This window comes from Parambassis ranga, chromosome 13, assembly GCF_900634625.1.
Source record: "Parambassis ranga chromosome 13, fParRan2.1, whole genome shotgun sequence".
Taxonomy (NCBI): Eukaryota; Metazoa; Chordata; class Actinopteri; family Ambassidae; genus Parambassis; species Parambassis ranga.
In genome coordinates this window covers 6457510-6483610 of record NC_041033.1, presented here as the reverse complement: position 1 = coordinate 6483610, position 26101 = coordinate 6457510, and the positions used below count along the sequence as shown (strand labels likewise).

The window sequence follows — 26101 nt, the reverse complement described above, 5'->3', positions numbered from 1 at the left end:
ACCATAGTAACAACTCCTGCCCTATCTACAACATGCATCTTTTCTTGCTTTTCCTATTAAACTCTGTTGGACTACCATTTACATTCAAAGTGCTACCTTCGTCCTTATTATGTGACCCTGACCATGTGTCCATCTGTGACAATATCTTGACTGACGCAGTCTAATGTGAATAGGCACAACCATCAGTCAGATATAGATGCTTACATATTTGCTCAAGTTGTAAATATTTGCATATAGCAGAGCATCATATGAACCTCTGGCTCACAGTGATGACACAGTGTTATTCTGATATACATACATGTAGCCTGTTACAGTTGTGACCATTTCTGCTAACCACACATGCTGCAACAGTAGCAATTTCTCTTTTCGGTGCATCTGAACGCACCTTTATATTATTAGATATGTAAATCATATAGATGACCATAGAGTAATGTAGATGTAGTAGGAGATTAGGGGTGTTCTGTAGTCTTTATAATGTTGTCACTTTCCAAACATTGTGTTTTGCAGGACAGCAGTTTTCTACCTTTAACACAATACATTAACTGCACAGCTCTGAGCATATTGAAGCTCTTTTTACCACTGTGAGTTTGTTTGGAAACACTGGCAGCAAGTTAATTTGCAAACAAAACACGATTAAGGCTCAAGTTCCCTTCTATTGTTGTTAATTTTATTTCACCAGCCTCTCTCTTGATGTCCTCCTACTTCTGTTTTCTTTTTTTTTCTCACCTTCACTCCCTTTCTCTCGCTCTCCCCTCTCACTGTTTCTCTCTCTCTCTCTCTCTCTCTCTCACTCTAACTCTCACTCTTCCTCCCCCCCTTGCGGGACTTCTGTGATTCCATTTGAGTTGTTTAACATGCAGCTGCAGGCCGTACAAGCTCACCTGCCTCCCTTCACTTTGAACCCCAGCGCTGGTCGGCCGTCCAAATAATACAATCATCTTCTGCACTAATTAACTCACGCCCACGACAGGCTCTATAACGCAGCTGTTCTCACCACACACACACACACACACACCGGCATACACACACACAAACACAAAACTGGCATTGGATAGACTACTGGTCCAAATGCAGTGCAGATCCACATGCATGCATGCAGGGCTTCTATAAATGCTATTTACTGACTTCACACATATAACTGCATTAAATGTGTAAACCCTGACATGCATATGACAGAGTCATTCTGCACTCACCTGTGGATAAGTGTTTATACTGCTGTCTTTCTTCACTCACATACACAAACTCATATAAACACATTATCACAGGCTACTGTTAGATGTAAGGCATGTGATGGAAAATGTAAAAAGGTTGTGTCACATTTTCTGTACTCTAATACTGTACTTTCACACTCTATTTCCTAAACCTGGGAACATCCATGATACACACATACACAAGCCTTTTAATTTTACATATGCAATGGTGCACACAATCTGTGCTCTCACAAGGAAAAAAAAGGAACAAACACCTCACAGTTCAGCCATCACTTCGCGTGCGTGAAATTGGCGTTCTGTCTAAAAAGTGTGAGATGAAATGAAGTGCTGTGTGTTGGGCGACAGAAAAAGTACAAGGTCATTTTAAAGGGAGAGAGAGAGTGTCATAAATGATTACAGTTGATGCTGAAAGCCATTAAGAATTACTGAACACTTGCGATGCCTGCATTAGCACTTTAGTGAGCTCTCTCTGGCCACTCGGATCTTCTTGTCTGCTCAAATTTGAATGCTGTGTTCAGATCAGGTCTGCAGGAGATGATGCCCTCTTAGGAGGCGAGTGCTCGAGATTGTCGACTTCTGTGACAGCACAAACGTTGCGGTTTGTTTTCTGCCTGACTTTAATCCTGTCCTATGTTTCCTTGATGCTTTTATTGCCATGTTGTTTGAGGCTTCACTCACTGCCTAACTGCCTTAAGATTACACGGCTGACTCCACATTATAGACTATAGAACTTAATGAGTCAAGTATGAACCTCGTATATTATGCCTAAGAGAGGGAGAGTGTGACAGCCTGGTGCATCTGGTGTCTGCTTAGATGCTTAATTTCTTAACTAATTAGAGCAAAAGGAAGACACAGACGCGATTTGTGTTTCAGTTAAGAACATCAAATCTATTATATAAAGATAAAGAATCATATAAAGATGGACAAACCATCTGTGACATCACCCATAGGGCATCTGAAGAGTGGTTTTGATGCCCAGTGTCCCGCCAACCGAGACGGCACCCACATGTCACTCAAAGTGGTTTTGCCTTAATTGTGCATAACTTTAAGCTTTAATATAGTTTATGTAGGTAAGTTACATGGAGAAATAACAGTTGTCATATATGCAAAACAATATTTTGAAAGAGGCTGTAGGTAAACAACACATTATTTCTACTGTTTATAATTACCTGCATTTACATTCAGCCTCTAGTGGTAGGTCTTGGAACTGCTGACAGTTAGTTAGTGACAGTTTATAGTGAAAAATACAGTTTTACTAAGCAATCATTATATAAATACATTTTAACATAGTCCTACTTCTATACTTCTTGATTTATCTTAGATGTCATTTAGATATCTGGATTCTCTAAATGACATAAAACAAAAATACCACAAAAATTAGTGATGTAAAACCTGCACTTTGCATATGCATGCATCTCCTTTACTTTAGGCCACAAACTTATCAACCATGTCTCAAATGTACAGATTAAAATAAAAGATATACAAGAATGAGAAATGGAAAAGAAAGAAAAAATGTTTTCTCAAACAACCATTTATTAAGCTTATTAATAGACATGCCACTGTTAAACTGCCTTGACTCTGTCTGAGTTTAAGCTTGTGTGTTTGTTTACTCTGATTACCTGACATGCTGAGCTCCAGATTACAGCATGTTGGCATGTAGCTGTACCTGTGTGTTTGGGTGGGTTTGCGTGTGTGTGTGCGTGCGTGTGTGTTCATGTGTTGTTTTCGGTGTATATAATCTGTCCATCATGCTGTTGTAGTGATCAAATGTCCTGACCTCTTTCCCTGTCGGCCGCTAGGTGTGAGATAATCCAGATAAACACACCCACGCATACACACACATGCACGCACAGACAATGGTTTTATGTTTCCGAGCTGTTGTTTATCCTCTTTAAACTGTTTGTGGGATATTGATGTTACTTATGCTCTAATAAAAGCTCCAGGTTCGCTCTGCAATCCTACCACCTGATAAACCAACTCCTGTGATCAATAAAAAATTGATTATATATCTAAAGTTCGTAAACACCTACAGACTTTTAATGTGAGTCCTATTATCAGTCTTTAAAATGTGGTTTGGTAAATATTCTTAAAGTGGATATTATTTTTATTTTTCATCAGTTCCTGGAAAGGGAACATTTTGTTTATTTTTTCAAATGGTTAAAAATTGTTCAGTTTCAGTGCACCCCTGGTAAAATTGAGGTCATAGAGAATCTGTGATGCAGAAATGATGTTAATCTGTAATTGAGAACATCTGTCATAGTATTTTAGATGATCAGATTGATCCTTAGCTGAACCCAACAGTCTGCCAGAGCGCGGCTCAAATACATGCTGCATTCACATGCCCTCGAAATATGACCCTCTTCTCTCTCCAACCGCCCTTCAACTAATTTTTTGCTGGACACGTCAAAGAAATGAACAAGGAGCCGTTTCATCAGTCAAAACTGGCATGTAGGCTCTCTGTGGCTGGAACTCCTCCCTGTGGAAAGAATGAGACGATGTTATGCATCCAATCTCTCAGCTTCAGCGCACACACAATAATCTGATACTTTTTTATCGATCAGCATGGAGGGATCGTTTTATTATTTGCTTGCCTTTCTCCGGGGACATCAGTATGCACAGTCAGCAAAAGAACGTTGTCATGAGCAGGGTTTCTTCTTAAAGACAGCTAAGCAGGAAAAGGACAGGATAACTTGGACTGCTCAAATAACTCTGATCACTTTAATCCAAGGTTACCTACACACCTGGTGACATTGCACACTTTTAAAGATCTGATCTGGTATCCATGACTGTATTAACGTCTTGGGCCATGTGGATCACTTACACTGCAATTCAGTTCAATTCAATCCAATTGTCTCTAGGTGCTTTACATAGACCCAGGGCCTAAACCCCCTTAAGAGCAACAGTGGCAGGAAAAACTCCCTTTTAACTGGAAGAAAACTTGAGCAGGACCCAGCTCATAAGGGAGAACCTTCCTGCTGACAGTCAGCCGAGTAGCGGAGGAGAAGAAGAGGTAGACAGGACAGAGAGGATGAAAGAGAGAGAGAGAGGAACAAACATGCACAAACATCATACATTACAGAGAACAAACATGACAGGTTGTTAAGCAAGATACAACAGTTGTGTTTATATTCTAGTGAATATAGTTTATATACTGCAGCGCATAGAAGCATATGCTCATCTTCAGGGTTTTGTTTTTGTGTTAGTGAGAGCATGCATTGTTACTTCACTTCAAATATGTGCATGTTTTGTGTCATGATCAACCATTAAATGCTGTCCAAGGGTCATTTAAGACTCTGTATAGACCTATGAATGATCCCACTCAGGGCTTTTAATGCACCCTTAACTATCCCAAGAAACTTCCCCTTCTTAAATTCCCATTTTTTTCCCCTTATTTGTTCATACAAAAATCATTTTTTGTGTGTTGTCTGTACTGTTCACATGAAAAACTGTAAGAAAAAAAAACAAGTACTAATTGTAGTGTGTTTGAATGCACGACACGACACATACGTGAAAAATATGTGTATATATTGTGTAGTAGCTTTGTAGTTCATGGGATAAATCAGGTAAATCCAGCTGCATGAAAAGATATATTAGCAAAATGAATCTGGCCACATATTGTTCAGAATATGTCTCAGAGGATCGAAAGAGATAACAGTGGCAGCTTACAGTCAGTAAATTGAAGGGAGGCTGTGTGGGTTTAGGGATTTATTCAGGGTTTATTGAGGCGGTGGCAGTATCCCTCATGTCTGAGGCCAGCGGGGTCCTCACAGGGTCACTCAGAAGTAGGATATGATCATGGAACTGGTACAGTGACAGAGAATTTCTAAAGGTTTACTGTAACCATCCTGTTGTGACTCTCGTTTACTGTGCGGGGAGTGGGGGGGTGGATGACCGGGGTTATGGTCCAAAGTGTGCAGATGCTTGTGCTGTATCTATGTGTAGGATTTTACCGAAAGGATGTAGCAGAGGTTTACCGCTGGGCTAGCAGTGGGACGTCCAGCTAGTCCAGCTAGAGTTCTTAGGGCTGTACGCCATCTGAGTTCCAGCCATGACCTCTTTTCTGTCTGTGCAGAGCCACAAAGCCAACCAGGGCACGCGAGGGGATGAGGTGATTTATGCATAGACGCAGACATTGATGGATCAACACAGCAGATAGAGGCACAGTCTAGAAATCAGGGTAATGTGGCACATTTGAAGCTGGAACAACAATTTGTATATGCATATTTTTCTGCTCGTGTTGTCAGCAAATATCTACTGGCTATTAGGAAAAATACTAGCAGAGACACATATTAATAAAATAATTTAATTTGATTTGAATGATTTTAATTACTTCATCAATGTTGTTCTGTCTTACAGTTTATTGCATTTCCAAGAATTGTTTTAAACTAGGCAATAAAAATGTAAACAAACATGGCAGTGTTAACCTGTCAAGCAGTGTTTGTCTGTCAAACTTATAAAGTTCTTTTGTCCTACCTGTAGATTTATTTTTCCAGATTTGTGTACAGTTTGTTTTAGACTATGCACTGTTTAGAGCCCCTTTAATGAACCCAGAAAGAAACCTCTGTTGCTGTCTTTTTGTCTAATGTCATTACTACATGCCTCGAAGTACCTGGTCGCAAGAATGGGACTCCTTTTGTTTCTTTTGGGGTTTTTTGTGTGTATGCCCCCCCCCTTGTGTTTCAGATTCAACATCACAGATGCATCTGAAATCAGGGCCAGTCATAACAATGCATTGTACCAAATCCATTCATGTGTCACGTGTCCAACACCGCCACTCAGCCATGAATAAAATAAAATGTGATTACTTACGTCATTTGGCTTGGAAATGAATGGCAATGAGGTTTCATGCTGAAGACAAAAGCCAGATGTTGTGAAGTTTTTGTCCAGTTTAAAAGAGGCTTTTGAAATCAAATTTGAATCAAAAACATCACCCAAAATTTCAGTACATGTGTGGAACTTTGGAGACAAGGTGTGGCACTCAAAATGTGTCCCTGACTAGACTTTTCTGCCCTGCCCTCCCATTTTTAGTATAGGAATGTACATTTATCTTGTACTTTAATCACGTAGTATTGGTACATCCAACTAGTTCCCCAACACTGAGCACAGGTTAGTGCTAGCTTTAATCCTCAGCCCATTCATGCACATACACACACACAGAATGATGTGTGTGAGGCTGATTGATTGGACTTTCACTGAGCATGCAGATTATATTGTTAGGTCATCAGGTGCACAGGTCATTCAAGTGCTGCCTGTTAGAGTTAGGCAGTGACTAAAAAACCTGTATAAAGATATGAAAGGACAAGAAAGTGGACAGACATGTGAGAATACACAGTTATTAGACTGGGAAACAGAGCAATCACACACGCCTGCATGCGCACGCGCACACACACATACACACAAGCTCAAAACTGATACAGTCCTGGTGAGTAAATGAAACGCACACATTGAAGAGATGCAGTTGCAGGCTCCCATCACAGCTGAGGAGCTGCCTATTCATCTGCACATAAGAGGACAAAGCGAGCGTACTGCACTCAGGAAATTGCAGCCACGCAATTTACAATCGTTAAGCAGTGGTGGAGGACACGGTCACATACACACACACTGCCATTTCATCATCCTCATGCATACACATGCACATACATGCACACAAAAACACACTGGTGCTAGCTGTTTCCCTGGCTGGGTCTTTGAACAGCTCAATGAGGACTCTTTTCAGTAAAGTGAATAGCCCCTCTGATTCCTCTCCATGCTTTTGTGTGTGTGTGTGTGTGTGTGTGTGTGTGTGTGTGTGTGTGTGTGTGTGTGTGTGTGTGTGTGTGTGTGTGTGTGTGTGTGTGTGTGTGTGTGTGTGTGTGTGTGTGTGTGTGTGTGTGTGTGTGTGTGTGTGTGTGTGTGTGTGTGTGCGTGCGTGTGTGTGAGTGCCAGACTTGTGTGCATGTACCATGTGTTTGCGTGTGTCCTTCATCTTTTGTGTGGGCCCAGCTGAGGGGTGAGAGCTGCTTTGCATGTGGCTCGGCCTCAGACGAGCTGTTCAGCCCTAAGTTTGAAGCCTGAGGGAAGCTTTTAAACAACCTGATCCCTCATTGCTTTTTAATTTGGACCTGGAACAAGATTACCTCAACCTGAAGGCGTGAATTTATCTGCTCAAGTGTGTTGGCACTGTGATTATTCACAGCGGTCATTGATGTGGCGATAAAGAGCTGGAGTTTTTGCAGTTTTTGTGCTCACAGCTCTGCTGGATGTGAATGCTGACTGCATTTCTACTTTTGGATTTATCAGATTTGCAGTTTATATGTTTCCAAGTTAAAATGTGTTCAATTATGCATACCATTTAGAAGATGCTTTTATCTGAAAAGCCATACAGTACCATGAAAGTATACTTTTAGTGTGTTGAAGCCAACCACTATGCTAGAAGGAACCACTTACAAATAAAAGGTTTTTTTAGTTGGTCTGTCTGTTTCTTCCAGGAAATAGGGAAAGAAAATTATAGCTATTTTCATCCTCTTCATAGAAATAGGTCTCCCTCTAGTGAGAGACACATATAACAGGTTCTTAGAGGAAATTTTCAAGAAGCTCAAAGCTTTTCCCCCTCCACATTTTTCCTTGACCTCTGTGTCACCGATTTCTCTCCTTGATTTGCATCTTTCCGTTTATTTTTTACCTTCAACTTTTTTACATGTTCTACCTTTTGTGTCTCTCTTTCCTGTGACCTTTTAATCTCAGGTGATCATTTACCAGGGCGGCCAGGTGTTTAGCCTCGCCAACCACCTCAACGGTCGTGTGGGCTTCGTGGCCACCATGCCAAGCACAAGTGCCTCCATCTTCATTAACAACACCCAGCTGTCCGACACTGGGACCTACCAGTGCCTGGTCAACAACCTTCCAGACAGAGGGGGGCGCAACATCGGCGTCATTGGGCTCACAGTGTTGGGTAACTAAATGCACATCACTATAGGGTGTTTCTTTTCTTTTTTATTAATAGGCTCTGATCACACCTGGCATTAGTGTGTTACTTCGTGACAGTGACAACTGATTCACTTACTTCATTCTACAGTTTCACATATATTCGCCTGCACATTGCTATTGTTATAAATGTATAAGAGCTCTGTAGATTAAGATTAAGAAACCTTTATTAGTCCCACAATGGGGAAATTGTAACAGGTGAGATCAATGACAGACCTGCGGCCATCACACAGCAGCAGCAGGATCACTGCGCGTCTCTTAAAACGAGCGATGTGTGCATTAAAGCACCACACGTCATTAACTATTTATTACTATAAATTACCCCTGTCACGATGACAGTGTTGAGAAGGGGTCCACCTGCTAATGACATTCTTCAGTTAAAATAGGTGAGCTGTCAGACATAGTCACAGTTCATCACCTAGGGTTAAATCACGTTTTACACAAGGATCCCTCTGGTTTATTTACGAGCTCCATCCCCTTGCTCTAAACGTCTCATCTAAAGTACTAAAGTACTAAATCCCATCTAAAGTACTAAAATCATCTAAAGTACTAAAATCAAAAATATTGATTGATAATATTGATTGATAGCTTCAGATTTTTCTGTTTCAGTCTACAGCATGTGCAGTAGTGACATAATTGTGCTCAGGAATGCTTTACAAATGATGCAATCCAATCACAGGTGTTCACTTAAGCATCAGCTGGAGACACCTGCCAGGTGTGGTTCTCATTAAGGGCCAACCTAGTTGCTTTAAATCAAGAATGACTGACATCTGCCAGAGAGCTCAAACAAAGATAATCATCCACATTTTAAACACTGTCATCATCATGATGAGCTGGAAATTTGCTAACACTTTCCAGTAAGCAGTGTTTGATTAGTGACATTCTTCGGCTCTGTTGAATATTTAGTTTTCACTGCAATTATAAAAAAAAAAACATTTGATTTGCTTTGTAAAGTGGTTAACACGACACCACCCACTCTCTCCATCTGCCAGTACCCCCCTCAGTGCCAGCATGTCGAATCCAGGGCACGCTGGATGTAGGCAGTGACATCATGCTGATCTGCAGCTCAGAGGAAGGTATTCCAACGCCGTCCTACTCCTGGGAGAAGCTAGACGCGCTGCCCAAGCTGCCGCACAACGCCATGCAAGGTATTACAAACAAGCTGGCCATCGGAGTTCCCTTTTGCCCCACCTTTGCTGGTAAATCTTACACACGTGGTGTAGCTCAGACCAAAAATGTATCCATCACTGCCACCTGTCATGTGCCAGGCCCGAACTCTAGCCCACCCGCCCGAAGGTTTCCCTCCGCTAACCCTGCTGAGGGGTGACGATGGATGGATGAAGTTCACAGACCTGTGAATTTGTGAATGAGTTTGTGTGTGACAGCTCTTTTGTAGTGGTTCCTTCCTTCCCTCTTGCTGAACACCAACTCTGCCAGCCATTGCCATTGTGAGAGAGAAATGGAATGGTGTAATCAGTATGCTCACAGTGTGTTTTACTTCAGCAGAGGCCAGACTGTGACTCTGTATCCATCCAGGATGGACAGGTGTAGTTGGTTTTCCGCATCAGAGAACACTGGTGTTGTGAACTCTCCTTTCTTTTTTTTCTCCGGCTGTGCCCTCTGCACATTGAATTAATTCTCATCACCAGTCACCACTTTCTTTATCTGTACATTACTGGTTAGTAGAAGCCCAACCATACAATGATCACATTAAAGAAAAGCAATAGCTGAACACTCGGTGAGAAATGTATGTTAATTTTCTTTTAATCATAATTGCAAATTCATCTACAAAGGTGGATCACGTTTTGTTGAATATGTCAATTGAGAAATTCTAATTTGCATGTTTGGCAATCAGCTCTTTGAAATGATAACATCAAGAGCTTCAAAGAGGTCAAACTGCATCTCACTGAAACTGCGGTGACATTAGTAAACAGAGGAAAAGTCAGGATTGGGAATAAGACTTTGTGTGCGTGTATTCATAAAGCAAAGAGGTGGAAGCCGTTTTGTATTAAAATGGGACTGTCAGTGTCACAGCCAACTCTCTGAGTGTTTAGTTTGACACTGACAGCTGTGACATCTGTCATGTCATCGCCAAGACAACAGTTATACAACAGCGTTACATCTGACTTCCTACAAAATATGAGGCTATTTAAATGAACCCAGTAGTGTACAGCCATAAAACACTAATCTCTCAACTCAACCCATCCATCATGAGTGAAAAAGAGTCTGCAGCGTTCCTGTTTCACTGCACAGAACACTTGCACTCCTCTTATAAGCTGGTATATAGCACCCCCTGTTGGTGTGAAAACAGTGTCATACAGTAAATATTAGTATATCCTAAGAATGTATTTATTTGTGTTAAAAATGTGATGTCTGATTTTTTTTTAAATGAACTCTGATATAAAACATTATTATGTTTAATAGGGTCATACCTTTGTGTGCGTCAACAGTGGGTACATACATATGTGTTACTCATTTCAATTTTGGTGTGGCTTTGTCTGTCTGTGTGTGTCTGTGTTTGTGTGTTTGTGTGTTTTCCAGACCAGATGCAGGGGACAGTCACACTGAGAAACATCAGCACCAGCACCTCAGGACTCTACCAGTGTACCTCCAGCAACGCTATTGGCAAGAGCACATGTCTACTCAACCTGCAGGTGGTGGCACGTAAGTAAACACAAACACACTGCAGCCAGATCAGGTATCATGCAACATGGCTATATTTGTTTACAGGTGTACAGATATAAATGGAAAAATCTGTCTCCTTGTCTGACAGACAGGACAAAAGTTAAAGTCCTCTGTGAGTGACGTTTGTAAAAAAAACTGACATAAGCAGAAAAAGAAGCAAACAAACAATACGAGCAAACGACATCTTGCACATAGCAGCAGTCTCTACAGCAGATGCCAGCATACTGACAGGCAGACAGTTCTTTGAGGTCACACAGGGTCAGACAGTTTGGATAGCTTGACAGGGATTTTTTTTTTCCTGACATGTCACAGACCAACACTGAACATCAAATATACTCTGCCTGTCTGTCAGACTCAGTGCTGGCTCTCAATATTTAAAAGAAGAACTGCGGACAACAACTTAAATATTCTGTTGCTTTTTTAACTTTAACTTTACTGTTCTGTTTCACCAGAAGAAGAAATAAAAAACACTTGCTCCAGTCTTGGATTAGAAACACTGCAGGGTGTTTAGTAACTTTAACAAAGTTACTAACTAAGGTCAGATCCTTCATATCTGTATACTGAAGCAAATCTGATCTGAAATATATTTCTTCAAATGTAATAACATCCAACATCAACAGGGAAATTAGCACTGGCACAGAATGCCATTTTTTTTCTTTTTTTTATATATTCTGTAGTGAATTTGAAAAATCAAAGTGGGGCCTCTTATCTAGCAGCAGGTGCTGTAATTATTTTATCTGTTGAGTTTCATTCACTGCTTTTCTTTGAAGACTATTCTACAAGTGCGCTCTGACGTAGAGCTGCTATGACAGGTTCCGTAACAGGTTTAGAACAGACAAACCAAACACTCTCTTTAGAGATGTTCCTTCATGTTTTTAAGCTGAACTGACAGCCACCACAGCTGCTCCTGCATGTTTAGGAAAGAAGGGATTATTCAACTGGCTGTCTCACCACTAGGAGCCACTCTTTACCATTCAAGCATACTTCTGTACTATATTTGTGAAGAATGTAAATTATTCTTGAAAACAATATACTTGAATTATTTGTTTAATTTATCTTCTCCCTCTCTCCTCCTGTCTCCATCCTGCAGCCCAGCCTCAGAGTGTGGGTCTGATAGCAGGGACCATCGCCACAGGAATCCTGGCTGTCATCATCTGTTCTCTGTTAGTGGTGGTCACACTCTTCTACTGGAAGAACAAGAACAAATATGATGAGGAAGAGATCCCCAATGAGATCAGGTTTGGCTTTAATTACAGCCAGAGATTGTTGCATTAAGTAACGAACAACATAATAGGATTAGTGGGAAAGTAAACCTCCTTATGTCCATATATGTACCTAAATAATAACTTATTCATTCACACTGTGGCCTATCTGCTGTGTTTTGAAACTCAAAAAACAATGCAGCAGTAGCGTCGGTGTTTGTTGATTATTAAGTGTGTCAGCAGTGCCATCATGAAGATGCAGCTCAGATAGCGAGCCAGTAAATTGGATTTAAAGTTTGGATCAATTGGTTTAATTTAATCTCCTGCCAGGATTCTTTTGTTTTTCATCATCACGGGCTAATTTGTCTTTGCAAACAGTTGTTTACATGGGCTGCAATTTCTCCCATGAATGAGCCCAGGAATCATGTGGAGGATAAATCATTTTCACATAGCTGAAGCTTTGGCTCGCTGCAACAACATCTGCCTTATTTTGGACTGCAATGGTTTCCATTGCAATCAATTTCAAATAAATCAGAAGTCCAGAATGATGTGAGTACTTTATTAGTTAAAAAAAGGTTCCAGTGATCATTAGAAGATCAGTAGTATTGGCTGTCTTAAAATGGTCACTTCTTATGTTACTGACACCTTCACTTCATTATTTCTATTAAGCTTTACGGAGAACTGTCAGGGCAATAATAAATAACAATAGTCATAGTAATAGTGTGTAGACTTCCGTCCAGCTGACCTCTCTTTGAAATGTCTCCTCAACAGAGAAGACGACCTTCCTCCTAAGAGGTCATCATCAGTGAAGGCTTTCCATGCAGATGCCTCGTCCTCAGAGAACGACACGCTGACGTCTACCAACACATACAACAGTCGCTACTGGCACAACCCCAAACCCAACTATGACACCAACTCCTACACACGCTACAATGGAGACACACGTCAGACCTTCTCTGCTGCTACTCATGGTGGACACGGACAAGCCCAGAATGCAACGCACGGTCACAGTACAGCAGTCACGGCCCCGGGCTCCACCCCGTTATCCCGCCACCCGCAGCCCACGACGGCAACAACCACATCGTTTGCCAATGGCAGCCACACGCTCCCACCACCCAAGACTCTAGTGGTCACCACAAACTCTGCCCCGTCCCCTCCCGCCATGGTGCGCAGCAACGGCTCTGTGAGCCTCAAACCGGTGGTGACGTCCACGCATGGGCAGCACACGCACTCGTATGCCGTGAGCCAGGCTACACTGGAGCGGATGGGGGCAGTGCCAGTCATGGTGCCTGCCCAGAGCAGAGCTGGCTCGTTGGTCTGAAATCTCATCTCATCTGATGAACTGTTAGCTTTGAAAACAAGACTAAATTAGTTTTTGGTTGTGATGTTTGAAATCCACTGATGAAAAACAAACCGATTATGGGCTGAAGCAGCCCGCTGCCCTTTACAGTTGTGTCTTTCTGTATGTCTCGACCTTTTTATCTAAAAACAAACTGGGATATTACAGTGCAGAGTTCATTTAATGCCAATTCCTTGACAGAGGACAGATCCTCCTTTTTTGTAGGCAAGCACTAGAAGGAATCTGATCATCCCCCTTGTTGGGGTGCTGTTGAGAACTATTTTTCAACCACTGGGGTGATGTCACAAATCTGGAATACAACATCCTGCAGAACCTGGATTCCCAGATCTACTTCAGGGCTGGATCATTGTGATGATTGTCCCTTTTTTTTCTTTTTTCCAAGGCATCATCATCATCTCAGTGCATCCATACTGCATGGTGGTCAGACAGAAGCAGAGGGAGCGTGGATTCCCACATAAGTGCATGTGTCTGTTCCTTTAAGGATAACAAATTAAGTCAGTTTCCAATAATTTCTTGTCACATTTGTAATTTTTGACAGTATCGGTAGAGACGAGGAAAATTACGCATTTTTAAAAAAAAAGTGAATGTTCCATGTTGGGATGAAAGTAAATGGTGATGTTGGTGGTTGAAATGGCCTTAGATGCTTAGAATGGGAGGAGAGACGTTTTTGGGTTTAGGACCCTGCATAATATACTTCACTGAATGCAAATATTTTAATTATGTTTTTGCACTTTTCAGAGCAATTTTATATATATATAAAAGATTCTGCTGTCTTATAAACAGTAACAGTCTTATTAATAATATGCTTTACCCATAGAATATAAATCAAACATTTTCTACACATACTGGTGATGTTTGAAAATGGTACACATGCTGTATTTTAAGAGTCAAATGCCCTGATTTAAACTTGAACCTGCAAACAGACATCATCCATGCTATTTTCATCCTGTTCTGGTTCATGTCACATCAGCGGTGCTCTGAGAAGACGTAGATAAGATTTCATAAATGCTTTATAAAGACAGAAAAGAGAGAAATATACAAATATGCTGAAAGTCCCCCCACCCCCCAACAGTAGGCTAACACCTACCGTACTATTTTCTACTTTACATATTGTAAGAGCTGGCTGGATTGTGATTTTAAGAAGGAAAAAAAAAGCTGTCTGATACATATTTTACAACTTACGGTACATGTCTTAATTTTAAAACTGCTAGACAGGCTGTAGTCATTACATCACAAAATTTTGGGTAAATCCCATGTGGTTTAACATTTTTTTTTTGGCATGTTTTGCTATAAATAATTGACACCTATGCTGTATATGGTCAAAATTATCACTGTGTTTCTGACATTTATTTATATTTTAACCAAATAATACAAGTTTTCCCAAATCTAGCCATTCTTTTTGTGCCTGAAAGCACAATAATAATTTCTAATGGTTTTTTGTTTTAAAGCTTTGATGCAATATTTGACACAGGAGCAATATGTGTGACATACAGTTAAGAGAGTGTGTTTTGTTTTCTTTTTTTTTTTTAAGAAAATAGGTTATAAATAAATGTGCTGTTTAACATTGAAAGTCTTACTGAGACAAAACTTTACAGAAACTGTTCTGACATTAACAAACTCAATGATTCAATGGTGTTTGAGGTTCATACAATTTCTTTATACCATTTGCAATTTAAGGATGTCATTAAAGTTAATAATAAACACACAATATGTAGTATAAATGCTAATGATTAGCATTTAGTCTAGAGTGCTATTAACGTAATATTAAGATAGTGACAATAATGAACAGAACTCACATTTCTACCAAATAAATGTACCAAACTATGATTGATAAGTTTGTGGCTTAATGTAAAAGTGCAAATTGCAAATGCAAATTAGTGGCATTCTCACCTGATCTGACTCTGTCATTTCTGTCATGGGAATCTTAAGACCTCTCCAAAGAAGGCTCCTATTATATTGTCAACATCTACTTAAGCTTCAGACTTATCAATCAGTCCTCATATTTTTGTCATGTAAGCAATGGGGATGTATTTTGGTTTTCTAAATGCCCTCACAATTATGGTTGCATGTGACCTGAGTAAGGCCAGTGGTTTCCTATCACAGATTGTTGACCTGCAGTTTGCATAGACCTGGATCAAACAGCAGTCCTACACTTTTTAAAAAAAAAAAAACTTTGCCTTGAAGTCATGGTAAAAATCACAGTTTTAGATCTCTATGATTTGGTCAATATATTGTTTTTTCCCCCCAGATGAATCACAAGATGTTTGGACCAGGTCTGACCACAGACACATCTGTTCATTTCTAAGAACTCTAATACTTCAATTGAAGATCAGCTGTCACCTCCACTCCTTTTTTTGTCTGGCAGTGTTTTCAGAGTAAAAAGTCTTCTGTCTGTCTAAATTTCACTCACCGTCTCTCCCAGTGTCTCTTTGCCCTGAACACTGGCTGATGCCATCAAAAAAAAGAAAGGAAAAAAAAAGAAAAAGAAGGAACTCTTCTTCTCAGGCCTCTGGCTTTAATCTTTCCTCAGAGAGAAGTTGGAAAGCTAAACTGAGATTATTTTACTCTTACTCTGCAGGAGAAACAGAGGAAAGAGAGCACAATCAGTAGAAATCTACTGAGCTATTTTTTAAACCCAGATTAAATAAACATCTCATCTTCTACCCTGGCCATAGGCTGGCATGTGTGGTACACAAGGTGGTGTATGGGTTGTGTATATATACAAATGTGATATATTGCCAATAGTACAATGCAAATGTGTAAATATGTAAAGAAAGAAAATAAAACAAAAGACATACATCTTGTTCTTACTATCGGGGTTGAAATGAAATAGGAAAAAAATAACACTGGAACTTGTAGTGAATAAATATTGTTAATACATTCTAGCTGGTATCCTGCTCATTTGTTTGTGTCTTTGTGTCTACGATGTGCATACTTGGTATGCCCAATAGCGTGTTTTTAGTGCTGTTTAAGAAAAGAGAAGAAAGATGGGAAAATCTACAGACAGATTCTGCATTAGCTTTTTGTCTGCAGTATTGACACGTTTTAGGCTGTGCTGGGCGAGCTTTCTATGAAACATATTCATGTAGCCTTTGGTGCTGCTGCAGGCTCTTATGACAAAGAGATGCGAACAGAATAACGATATGAACAATGTGCTACTTTCTTCATGCTCATGGGCTTTCTATTCCCAAGACAAATTGCGTAATACTGTGGAGGTGAAATGTCTTCCAAGTTGAGACACATATTGAAACCAGATGCAAAAACACTATGAGATTAGTGCTCATGTTTTATACGCCTGCTATGTGAAGTGTTTTTTTAGCTCATCACAGCCCATTGTGTTTGTGTGCAAATGCAACCTCTCATTGTGTGTCCGATGCTGTATGCGCCTACTGTTAAAATATCTGGACTGGAGTACCCAATATGCCCACCGGGGGGCAGTGTTCATACACCCATGCAGCCCTCCTAGACCTCAGTTCGATCTCACATCCCCATCACCGGAGTTCAAGACAGTAAATTGTGAACCATTCATTATAAAAGGCAAAGGTATCCATCAGTGATGGATCGAGAGTTAATGGACTTATTTAAATTCAGTTGAATAAAAGGGAAATAACTTGCAGCTGCCAGAACACTTGTCTTTAATGCAGTCTTAATCAGTGCATTTGAATTCCATTAATCTTCAAGGTTTCATTTCCAATCTGGATTTTCATCTGCATTCCTTTATTCTTCCACCAAACCCATTTTAGTTTAAAGTATCGGCAGCAGTGACCTCTGGGAAGGCGGCTGCAAGAAAAGGGGGGCGATGGATTCATCTTCTGCGAAAACACACTGGCAGCTGTGGCCGAGTCTTTGCACATGTGAGCGTACGTGTGTTCAAGAATGCACACTAAGTGGATGTGTTCACACTGCTAACTAGAACATTGGGTTAATTATCTTCTTTCTGAGATTTGAATTATGATAAATCAAAGGGATCCCCTTTCCAATATTCCCTTTCTTCTTCGTCTTCTTTGCACGTGTTTCATCTCTATTTGATATCACTCCTGGCACACACTTACTAATGCATATATTGGCGTGAACTAAGAGACAACACATTTACACAAGTAAATAATATCAGATTTAATTACATGGAGCATTTATTAACCAAATCAAGCTCAACTATATAAACATTATATAACTAAACCACTTTGAATCCATGAAATGTTCCACTTACCTGCAGAGGCCAGCCAGAAGGAACTGTGTGCCTGCTGTTATGTGGAATTTAAAAAGTCATTTCATTATTGCTCTGTTGAAGTCAACCTAGCTGACTGCACTCTGACTGTGCGTTAAAAAAATGGAGTGGTGTTCGAGCGTTTGAAAGCGCTGTCCTACCAGTCAGCATTTATAACCATACAAATTACTTCTGACTATAGTTTGTTTTATTGCCTGTTTAATTTCTGTCGATACGCAAGACTTCTCCTGCCAAAGCTGACCTCAGCAGAAAGCTTTTAACTTTATTACGTGCAAGACCGCTGTAAGACTACCAATGATTAACAGTGAGGCAGCAGCAAGTAGTTTTGACAGTAGTAGTATAAAAGAGTGTAAGATTATATATTTTATAACTTTTTTATCTGGGCTTCTGTCACTGTTTATATAATGAATAGCTGCCTTAATAGATACAGAAGGCACCTTCGAGGTCCTGTGGGTAATGTGACGATTTAAATTTGAGCATACAGACCATGAAAACATATAAGTGTGATCCAATATGAGGAGGTCATTCGTTGTCTCTATATAATGCGGCACATTGGTCCCGAGTAGGTAGAGCCTCCATGTTGCCCAAATATAAGCATCATTCATATGCCCAATGCAGGACATTAATGATACTGAACCTGTTCATTCAAACACAAACAAACTCACCATCACTCATTACCATTGATGAAGGGTTATGCATTTTTTATTAGGCATAATACAGATATTATGCCAAATCAGTGTTTATGTTTATCTTCATCCATTTGTTCATTAATCTATGGTTCACAGCTAAAGTAAAAACACCAACAGAGAGGGAAAAAAATTGAAAATGTAGAAAATAGCAGAAACTCATTTCCCAGAAGGGCTGACAGGTGGACGACCATGTAGCTCAACACAGCCAATCAAACCTCTTCCAAGCTGAATGCTCAGTGCTGTTTCTGTGAAATCACTTTGGACATCCATTACATTGCTCCATCCAAAATGTTGTCTTCTCTTTAGTGTTGTCTATAGAGCAGCCATCCCATAATAGCCCCTGTTGAAACTTGCAATCTGGCTCTATTTTCCTTTCTTTCTGTTTGTGTCAGGTCATTCTTTTAATTCATGGGTGTTTGTGGAGGATAGTCCTTCATCCACCAGCCTCCATCCTCTGTCCCTCCATTCTTATTGGTCATCATTTCACCACAGAAAATGTGCCTTTGATCTAAAGGACTGAAAGTGCCTCTGCTGAAGCTGCATCATAGCAAATCCCAGCCTCATTTATTCTAAATGTGTTGACTCTATATATGAAAGCACAGGATGTGATGCAAAGCTCTCTACAAGATGCTGATCCTGTTGTTACCTCTGGGCCGCTTTTACAGTTTCTGTCAACAGATATGGTAAAAAAAAGAAAAAAATACATAATCAAAGCTGGACTTGAAGGCAATCTTCACAATATATCACACAATGAATACAATTATAAGCACATGATATACAATGATATAGATGACAAAAAGTAAACAATGCACATAGGAAAATAAAAAGCGGCGTGTGGTATGTCCACAGTGTTGTTCTCTGTTCTCAATGTGTTACCGAAGTTCTATCGATGCTATTAACCTTCTGAGTCTGAGGTCAAAGCAGTCCATCTGGGAGAGAATCAATGAAGAACAGCAAAGAGAGAGAAGGAAGAGACAATGAAGTGATGAAAAGAGATTCAGCACAGTGATGGACAGGTTCAAAGGTTACAGGGGCAGAATGCCTTCAAAAAAACAATTTATACTTTGATCAAGAGTGATATGAACTCAGATTGTTTAGTGAATATAGATGGAAAAAGGTAACCCTGATGTTGTGAGAACTTGGAAGTTTTACTCACAGAGAAAAGTGTGCTGTAAATGAAATCTGTATGGACACAATATTATGTGTGTAAATGTCTATTTTAAAGTCAAGGTTAGTGCCTTTTAATAATTAAATGCTTCCAGGCTCCATAATCAACTCACCTGTGTCCGAGCAGCAGGTTGTTGTGGTAATTTGATCTCTTGTACTTTTTGTATCCTTGTATTTACTTTCTCATTGTAAATTAACCTTTTTTTACCTTTAAGCTGCTTTATACTAAGCCATGGCTCTGTCATGTCATACTGTGATAGTTTAAATGCACTGCAATGCACTGCAAATGCTCGGTTATGTTTGATTATATTGCACCTTTGAAACAGCGATTTAATGTGCATGCACAGGAAGATAAACATTATAGTAACACACTGTGGTGGCTTCTCTTAGTGTTCATTTGGTTATTAAGTACAAAGGGTAACATCTCTTGCAATTAACCTTGGCTGACGGTGAAATCATTAATATTTAAATGGATCTCATTGCAGATACCAGCATTAGTACACTGCTCCATGTTCTTGAATAGAAGTTTTAGTACTATTGTTTCATCATTCATATTGACTCTTGACAGGTATTATTGTTTGTTGTTTTGAAATGACTAACTCTTCCAAGCGAATGTTTAATGATACATTTGACTTTTGACTTATGTGTTTGCCACAAAAACAAAACACTTTTGATATTTTCACCGTTCTTCATGCAGCTATGTTCTCAGAAGTTATTGTCACATCTCTGATTATTCTGAACACCACACTGGTCCGCATCATACACTACAAATTGTCAGTCTAAACCTAGCTGTAGTACAATATTACGTAGAGCTGGTATTATGAATTAGTTGATTGATGGATTGATTGAATTTTATATACATATAGTTAGCTCCAGCTTCTGTGAATGATGGTTTAATTGCATCTTTAACTATAGCATGCTGCCTCTACCATTGTTTACTTTATATAGCAGATATAACCACAAGCCCACACCTCACTTTCCTTCCCTTCTTCAGAATACTATACTATCTGTAAAAAATGTACATCCAATGTGTGGCATTAAATCTGTATGCTGTCTCACACACAGCAGCACACTAATTCTCAAGGTGTGCTATGTTTTGCTTGTATCTAATATAGCTTAAGGCGCAATATCAAAAATTCACAGTGGGTAAGTAGGAAGTGTGTGTGTGTGTTTGTGTGTGTTTGTTTGTACGTACTTGTATAGCTATCTTTGTGAGAATCAATTTGAATCATTGCAGTGAGGACATTTTGTAAAGTGGGGACATGTTGGACCAGACACATTCAAGTATGTCATGGTTTCAGCCAGGTCTTTTATTTTCTAGTTCATTTTCTGTTTGTATTAGTTCTAGTTTTACTAGTCACTTCCTGTTTTATTTTGAAACTCGATCTTCCCCTGTGTTTCAGTTCTGTTTACTTCCCCTTCCTCATGTGTGCTCCCTTCCCCCTCCTGTGATTACCTGCTCCGCCCTAATGTGCTTCACCTGTGTCCAATTGTCTTCCCGCCCTCCTGTGTATAAAGCCTGTGTGTTTCCTGCCCCTTGTGGCCAGTTCGTCTTGTGAGTCTTCCATGCGACACAGCCGTCCAAGTAGCCTTTCTGCTCTTGTGATTTTTCCCTACGTGTTCTCGAGTAAGTTTTGGATTCTTGTGTTTTTTCCCTACGTGTTTTCGAGTAAGTTTTGGATTCTCTTGTGCGTGACTTGTTTTTTGGATTTGACTACTGTTTTTTTGCCTTTGCCTTTTGGATACCTTTGCCACGTTGACTGATCACCCGTGTACCGAACCCTGGCTTATATTAAAGGAACTGAGTTTGTTTTCACCTCCGGCTAAGTCTGCATTTGTGTCCGCCATCTCACAACCCCTGACAAAGTAGCTGTTTGAGGATTAAGACATTTTAGGGTAAAGCTTAGAATTACATATAGGGTTAAGGCTAGGGGAGGGGCTTGGTTGTAATGGTTAAGGTTTAGGGCATGGGGCTAAAGAATGCACAATTTCTCAAAATGTCTTCACAAAGATATCTATACAAGGTTATGTGTGTGTGCCATTCGGACACTGGTCAGGTGACTGTCTCATTTTAAACAGTATAAAGAAATTCACTTTTTTTTGCATTATTAGTTTAAATGTGGGCTGACTTTAAAACATCCCTGGTAGTCTGATCTTTATTGTTCTGCCTCTATGGCCTGCCAACATCAAGGGTTGATGGAGCATCTCCAAGATCAAGAAAAATACTTCAAACTGTTATGACTCTGCTCAGGCAGAGTGCCGTTTCAAAGGGAAGATCCACATGCAGGCTCACAATACACAAGGGTTTATTATAGGTTTGGTTGAAAAAGTTACAAACACAAGGCACTCTCAAGCGGCAAGGCGGCTTTGGAGGGAAGAATGGTGAGTCTAGATGAAAAGATGACCAAAGTTTTAGATTGGCTGGTTCTATACTACCACAGAAGGTAACTGAAGAACTGGTGATGAGTGATGGCAGGAAGAGTCCTTAAATGCAGACAGGTAATCAGAGGAACAGTGACAGGTAAAGTTACTGGCACAGGTGATTTCACTCAGCTCTAAGTCCCTGCCCTGCAGCTGCAGCAGTCCCCAGCAGGTCCAAAAAAAACAAAAAATTACAATTACAATAGGGCCTTCGCACCACTCTGTGCTCGGGCCCTATAAAACACATGCACCAGCAGAACCCCGTTTACACATACACAGGTATCTATAAAAATGAAGACTTTCCCTTTGTTTGTGCCTTTCATTTACACATAAATGGAGTTGGTAGCACTTTTTATTTGTTTGCATTTGCATATACAGCTCCTCTTACTATGTAAGTATGGAACAATTTCTGACACAAAGAGCCAGATGTCAATGAGGCTTCTGATTGGCTTACATGGCTTTCTCCTTCTTGCTACACTGCCACCCACAGGCCTGGTGTAGTGTATTTATGCGGGTTAATGTAAACAGAAACTTTTTTAAAAACTATGATGTCCTATGGTATTTTGGAAAACAGAGGGAAGGAAATATTCGTTTTTACTGTAAAAACGAATATTGTCACCAGACCCCTTTTAAAGAAAGGGTACGGTTGGAGTGTTCACATATGCACAATACATGCTGAGTCAACGATCTGAGTTCGTTTAGAGGGCTGAAAGTGTGAAAACAGCCTATGTCCTAACACAAACCTCAAATATTGTCACCGTTTTTTCCAGACACTTTTATCCTCTCCATGAGGTGCACAAGAGAAAAATCCTTTCACTCTTTTGATCAGCTGCATTTATGGAGACAGCTAAAGTGAAATGGGGGACAATCGCTGCCACCATCTTGTCCCCTTTTATCAAAGAGTGGGCGCCTCAGTCTTCTCTCCTACTGCATGTAAACCCCCCCCCCGCCCCCAGTTACACTGAGAAGAAAGGGAAAAGTATGATTGCAGTGCGGGAAAGAGAGGATATTGCAGTGACATGATGGAATCAGATTTAAGCCTTGTGTCAAGGCCTTGCCACCTGTCACATAATCAGTTTTGTAGCTGCTGGGAAGGACTGTTCAGCTTTTCCCTCAGTTTCCACCTTTAATCTGTTTCTGCTTTTTTTCCAGTTCCTTTTTCTTTGACACCTCGTTGGCAGCTGTATTATATTTGTCCAAAGAAATGAAGACATCACATCTTTAAAAATCTTCCTCTGCACAATAAAAGGGACAAGACAGCTGACATAATTGTTGAAATGGATGTAATTGGAAGTAATGCTTAGAAAAGTTAACTGAAATATCATATATTACTAATCTATTTTGTCATTTTTGAACCATTTGACCTTTTGATTGTTGACAAAAGAGATCCAGAAGTGAACAGTTATTCAAAAGCAAAATACATAGCAGACATTGTTTTCTTTATTAGTTTTTTTTTCCAGGCCTCCTTCTTCATATTATTTTCCTCACTCTGTCTCAGTATAGAGCTCTACCTTAAAGCATTTCGTTTTCGCTTTCTTGCAGCCTTTTCCATTCATTGTCATTGTCATTCCAAGACCAAACTCTTCAAATGCACTTTTATGTGGTGAGTCATCAGTCATCAGACAGGACTTTCAGCCTACTCACCTGCTCTGACATTTTTTCTTTCAGCTCAGTTGCTAAAGCTCCACCGGCTGTCCCAATCTGCTCTGATTTCCCCTCCAGTTGTTCTCATCTGGCAGCTCTGATTCTTTCATTCATCTCCTGGCAGCTCCAGCTCCAATCTTTGACATTTTTTTTTCACTTTCATAAAGTTCGAACCTTCTCTTTCTTCTCCATCTTAATGCAGAAACACTCCAGGAGAGAGAGTTTGTTTCTTTTTCCTCATGCCACTTCAGTGCATTTCTCACTTCATCCTTTACATTTGTGATACTACTAAAACTAAGTATATTTCTTGAAACAATGTAACACAACAGAATGGCTCTTGTGTGGGAGATTTACATGTATGAGAACATGTATGAATGAGTTTTCATCTTAGTGATATTACAAATAAATGTACATACTCTGGTAAATCCTCTCAAATCCCCTCTCATGATGAGAGTGCTTGTTACATACTGTGTATGTAACAAGCATGTGACTCCCACTATAGTCTGAAAGGTCAAATTTACCAAACAAAGTTGCCTTTAAAATAAATGTCTCTCTATAGCCATAGGAAGTATAGAAGTATTTTTGCAGAGGGTTTTGATATCACTATGAAATTGATTTAAAGGCAACATTGACACAGCCAAATGTGTAATAAAGGTTACAACTCTGTGACCTATAACCTGTCATTACTAAATTCCTCAAAAGTGAGCATTTGTTCAAAATGTAGACATCCCCTGTAGATCTTTCTCAGACATGAGGTTTACCTGGAAACAATGGCCTAGACAATGAAGGAAGGATGAGGAAGTCTAATGTAGGCTACATGTAAGGAAAACATGACTGATAGCTGGTTGGGCCAATGTTTGTGTAATGACATGTAATGACATTGTGTCATGACATGATTGTAAAGCAGTGATACACACGGATTTGAGAGTTGATGTATAATCTGTTGATTTTATGCACAATGCCAATTTGTTAGAAAAAGAAAAGAATAGAAAATCCACCTATGCAGCAAAACTACATACATATATAGGCAACAACACATTCATGTCTGGCACAGTGAAGCTCTTTTCATATACATGTGTTGGAAACAGTTCTGAGGGCTGCATTTGCATTAACTCGAGTAGGCAGAGAACAGGCTAAACAACATGGACACAACTCTGGCATAACAGACAATCAATGTGTCACAAAAAGCCTCTGCATGTGGAGAGAGCATTATTAAACAAATGCAGGACAGCTGTGCAGGCAGGTGGCAGGTGACACAGTCAATCAGGTAATGAGAGGAGGCGAGGAGCTCTCTGGAACTACAGCGGTCTTGGTTATTAAACACAGAGACAATGAAAGCCGAGAGTCGGTGGCAGAAGTAGTTGGCAGACGGTGCAGGCAGCACCGTGACATTAATGCGGTGGCTACACATCCCTGAGGGAAGGTTTGTGGATGAAGTGGTAACCTGTGTGAGAATAAGGTCTGTCGCAGCTCTACCTTTTCTTTTCTTTTCTTTTCTTTTCTTTTCTTTTCTTTTCTTTTCTTTTCTTTTCTTTTCTTGTGGGTCTCTGTTATTTTCCAAAATGTATCGTTGACAAGCGGATCACCTGCTCACTGGACTGGACAATACAATGTCTGATGTCCTTGGGAAAAGAAAAAAAAAAGGAAGAGGTGCTTGAAAGCCAGACAGCAATAATATGCAAGAATGGTTATGGTTATTAACCAGCAGAAATTGGCATGAATGTGATAGGATGCAGGTCAGTTGCTCCACCTGTATACTGTTGGACTGTTACCAGGCAGAATGCCGTCATATCATTGCTTATAACAAAAAGCTTCTTTAACATACTCATACTCATACAGAATCGCTTATGTAATCTTCTAAGGTAATCTGTATCTATATAGTGTGTCGCAAAAGATTTATCCATATACATCAAATGTCAATGTGTAAATGGATTGTTAGACAACTTAAAATATAGGATGTCCAAAGGACTGGAAATCATTGCAGAATTTCCTACGGGATTAATAAAGTTTTATCTTGAGCTCATATGAGCAAACCCATGTGAGGCCCATATATCAATGTAGACAGTGACTTCAGCACATACAGTAAGTATGAGTGTGACCAACGGGAAGGCAGACTCCAATTGACCTGATGGCCACAGGTGTCAGTAGAAAGTTTTCTGATTCCTACATTTGGAAGCTGGCTGTGGCTGCTTCACTGCCTTTGCCCCTAGTGCCCCTGCTGCCCCTAGAGAAAGTACACCCACCTCCATGCATGCAATAGCTGCTCTCTATTCACTGTCTGAGGTGACTCTGGTGCTGAATGAGCAGCCACATTCCTCCATTACTGCAGTTCAGCAGAGTATAGACTCTCTGAATTTTAATGTTCTCTAAGGAAATGACTTTTTGTCTCTGTTTCATGACCCCGAGTGAAACGGCAAAACAAATCTCGACAGAGCTGAGCATAGTGGACCATTAAAAAAAATGATTTCTGTGATTTGGGTCACCACAAAAATCCAATGAAGCATTAGGCTTGTTACCCTATTGACAGAATGAAA

The 26101-nt window shown here is 40.1% G+C and overlaps 1 protein-coding gene across 1 annotated transcript in view; it reads left to right on the top strand.

Annotated features, from left to right (window-relative positions):
* Positions 1 to 14889, top strand: part of igsf11 (immunoglobulin superfamily member 11) — an 85607-nt gene extending 70718 nt beyond the window's left edge. The window contains exons 4-8 of the mRNA XM_028419422.1: positions 7935 to 8142; positions 9167 to 9322; positions 10716 to 10838; positions 11950 to 12097; positions 12833 to 14889. Coding sequence (XP_028275223.1) covers positions 7935 to 8142; positions 9167 to 9322; positions 10716 to 10838; positions 11950 to 12097; positions 12833 to 13382 — 1185 coding nt within the window. The 3' untranslated portion in view covers positions 13383 to 14889. The remainder of the gene's footprint in view (positions 1 to 7934; positions 8143 to 9166; positions 9323 to 10715; positions 10839 to 11949; positions 12098 to 12832) is intronic.
* The last annotated feature ends 11212 nt before the right edge of the window (positions 14890 to 26101 follow it).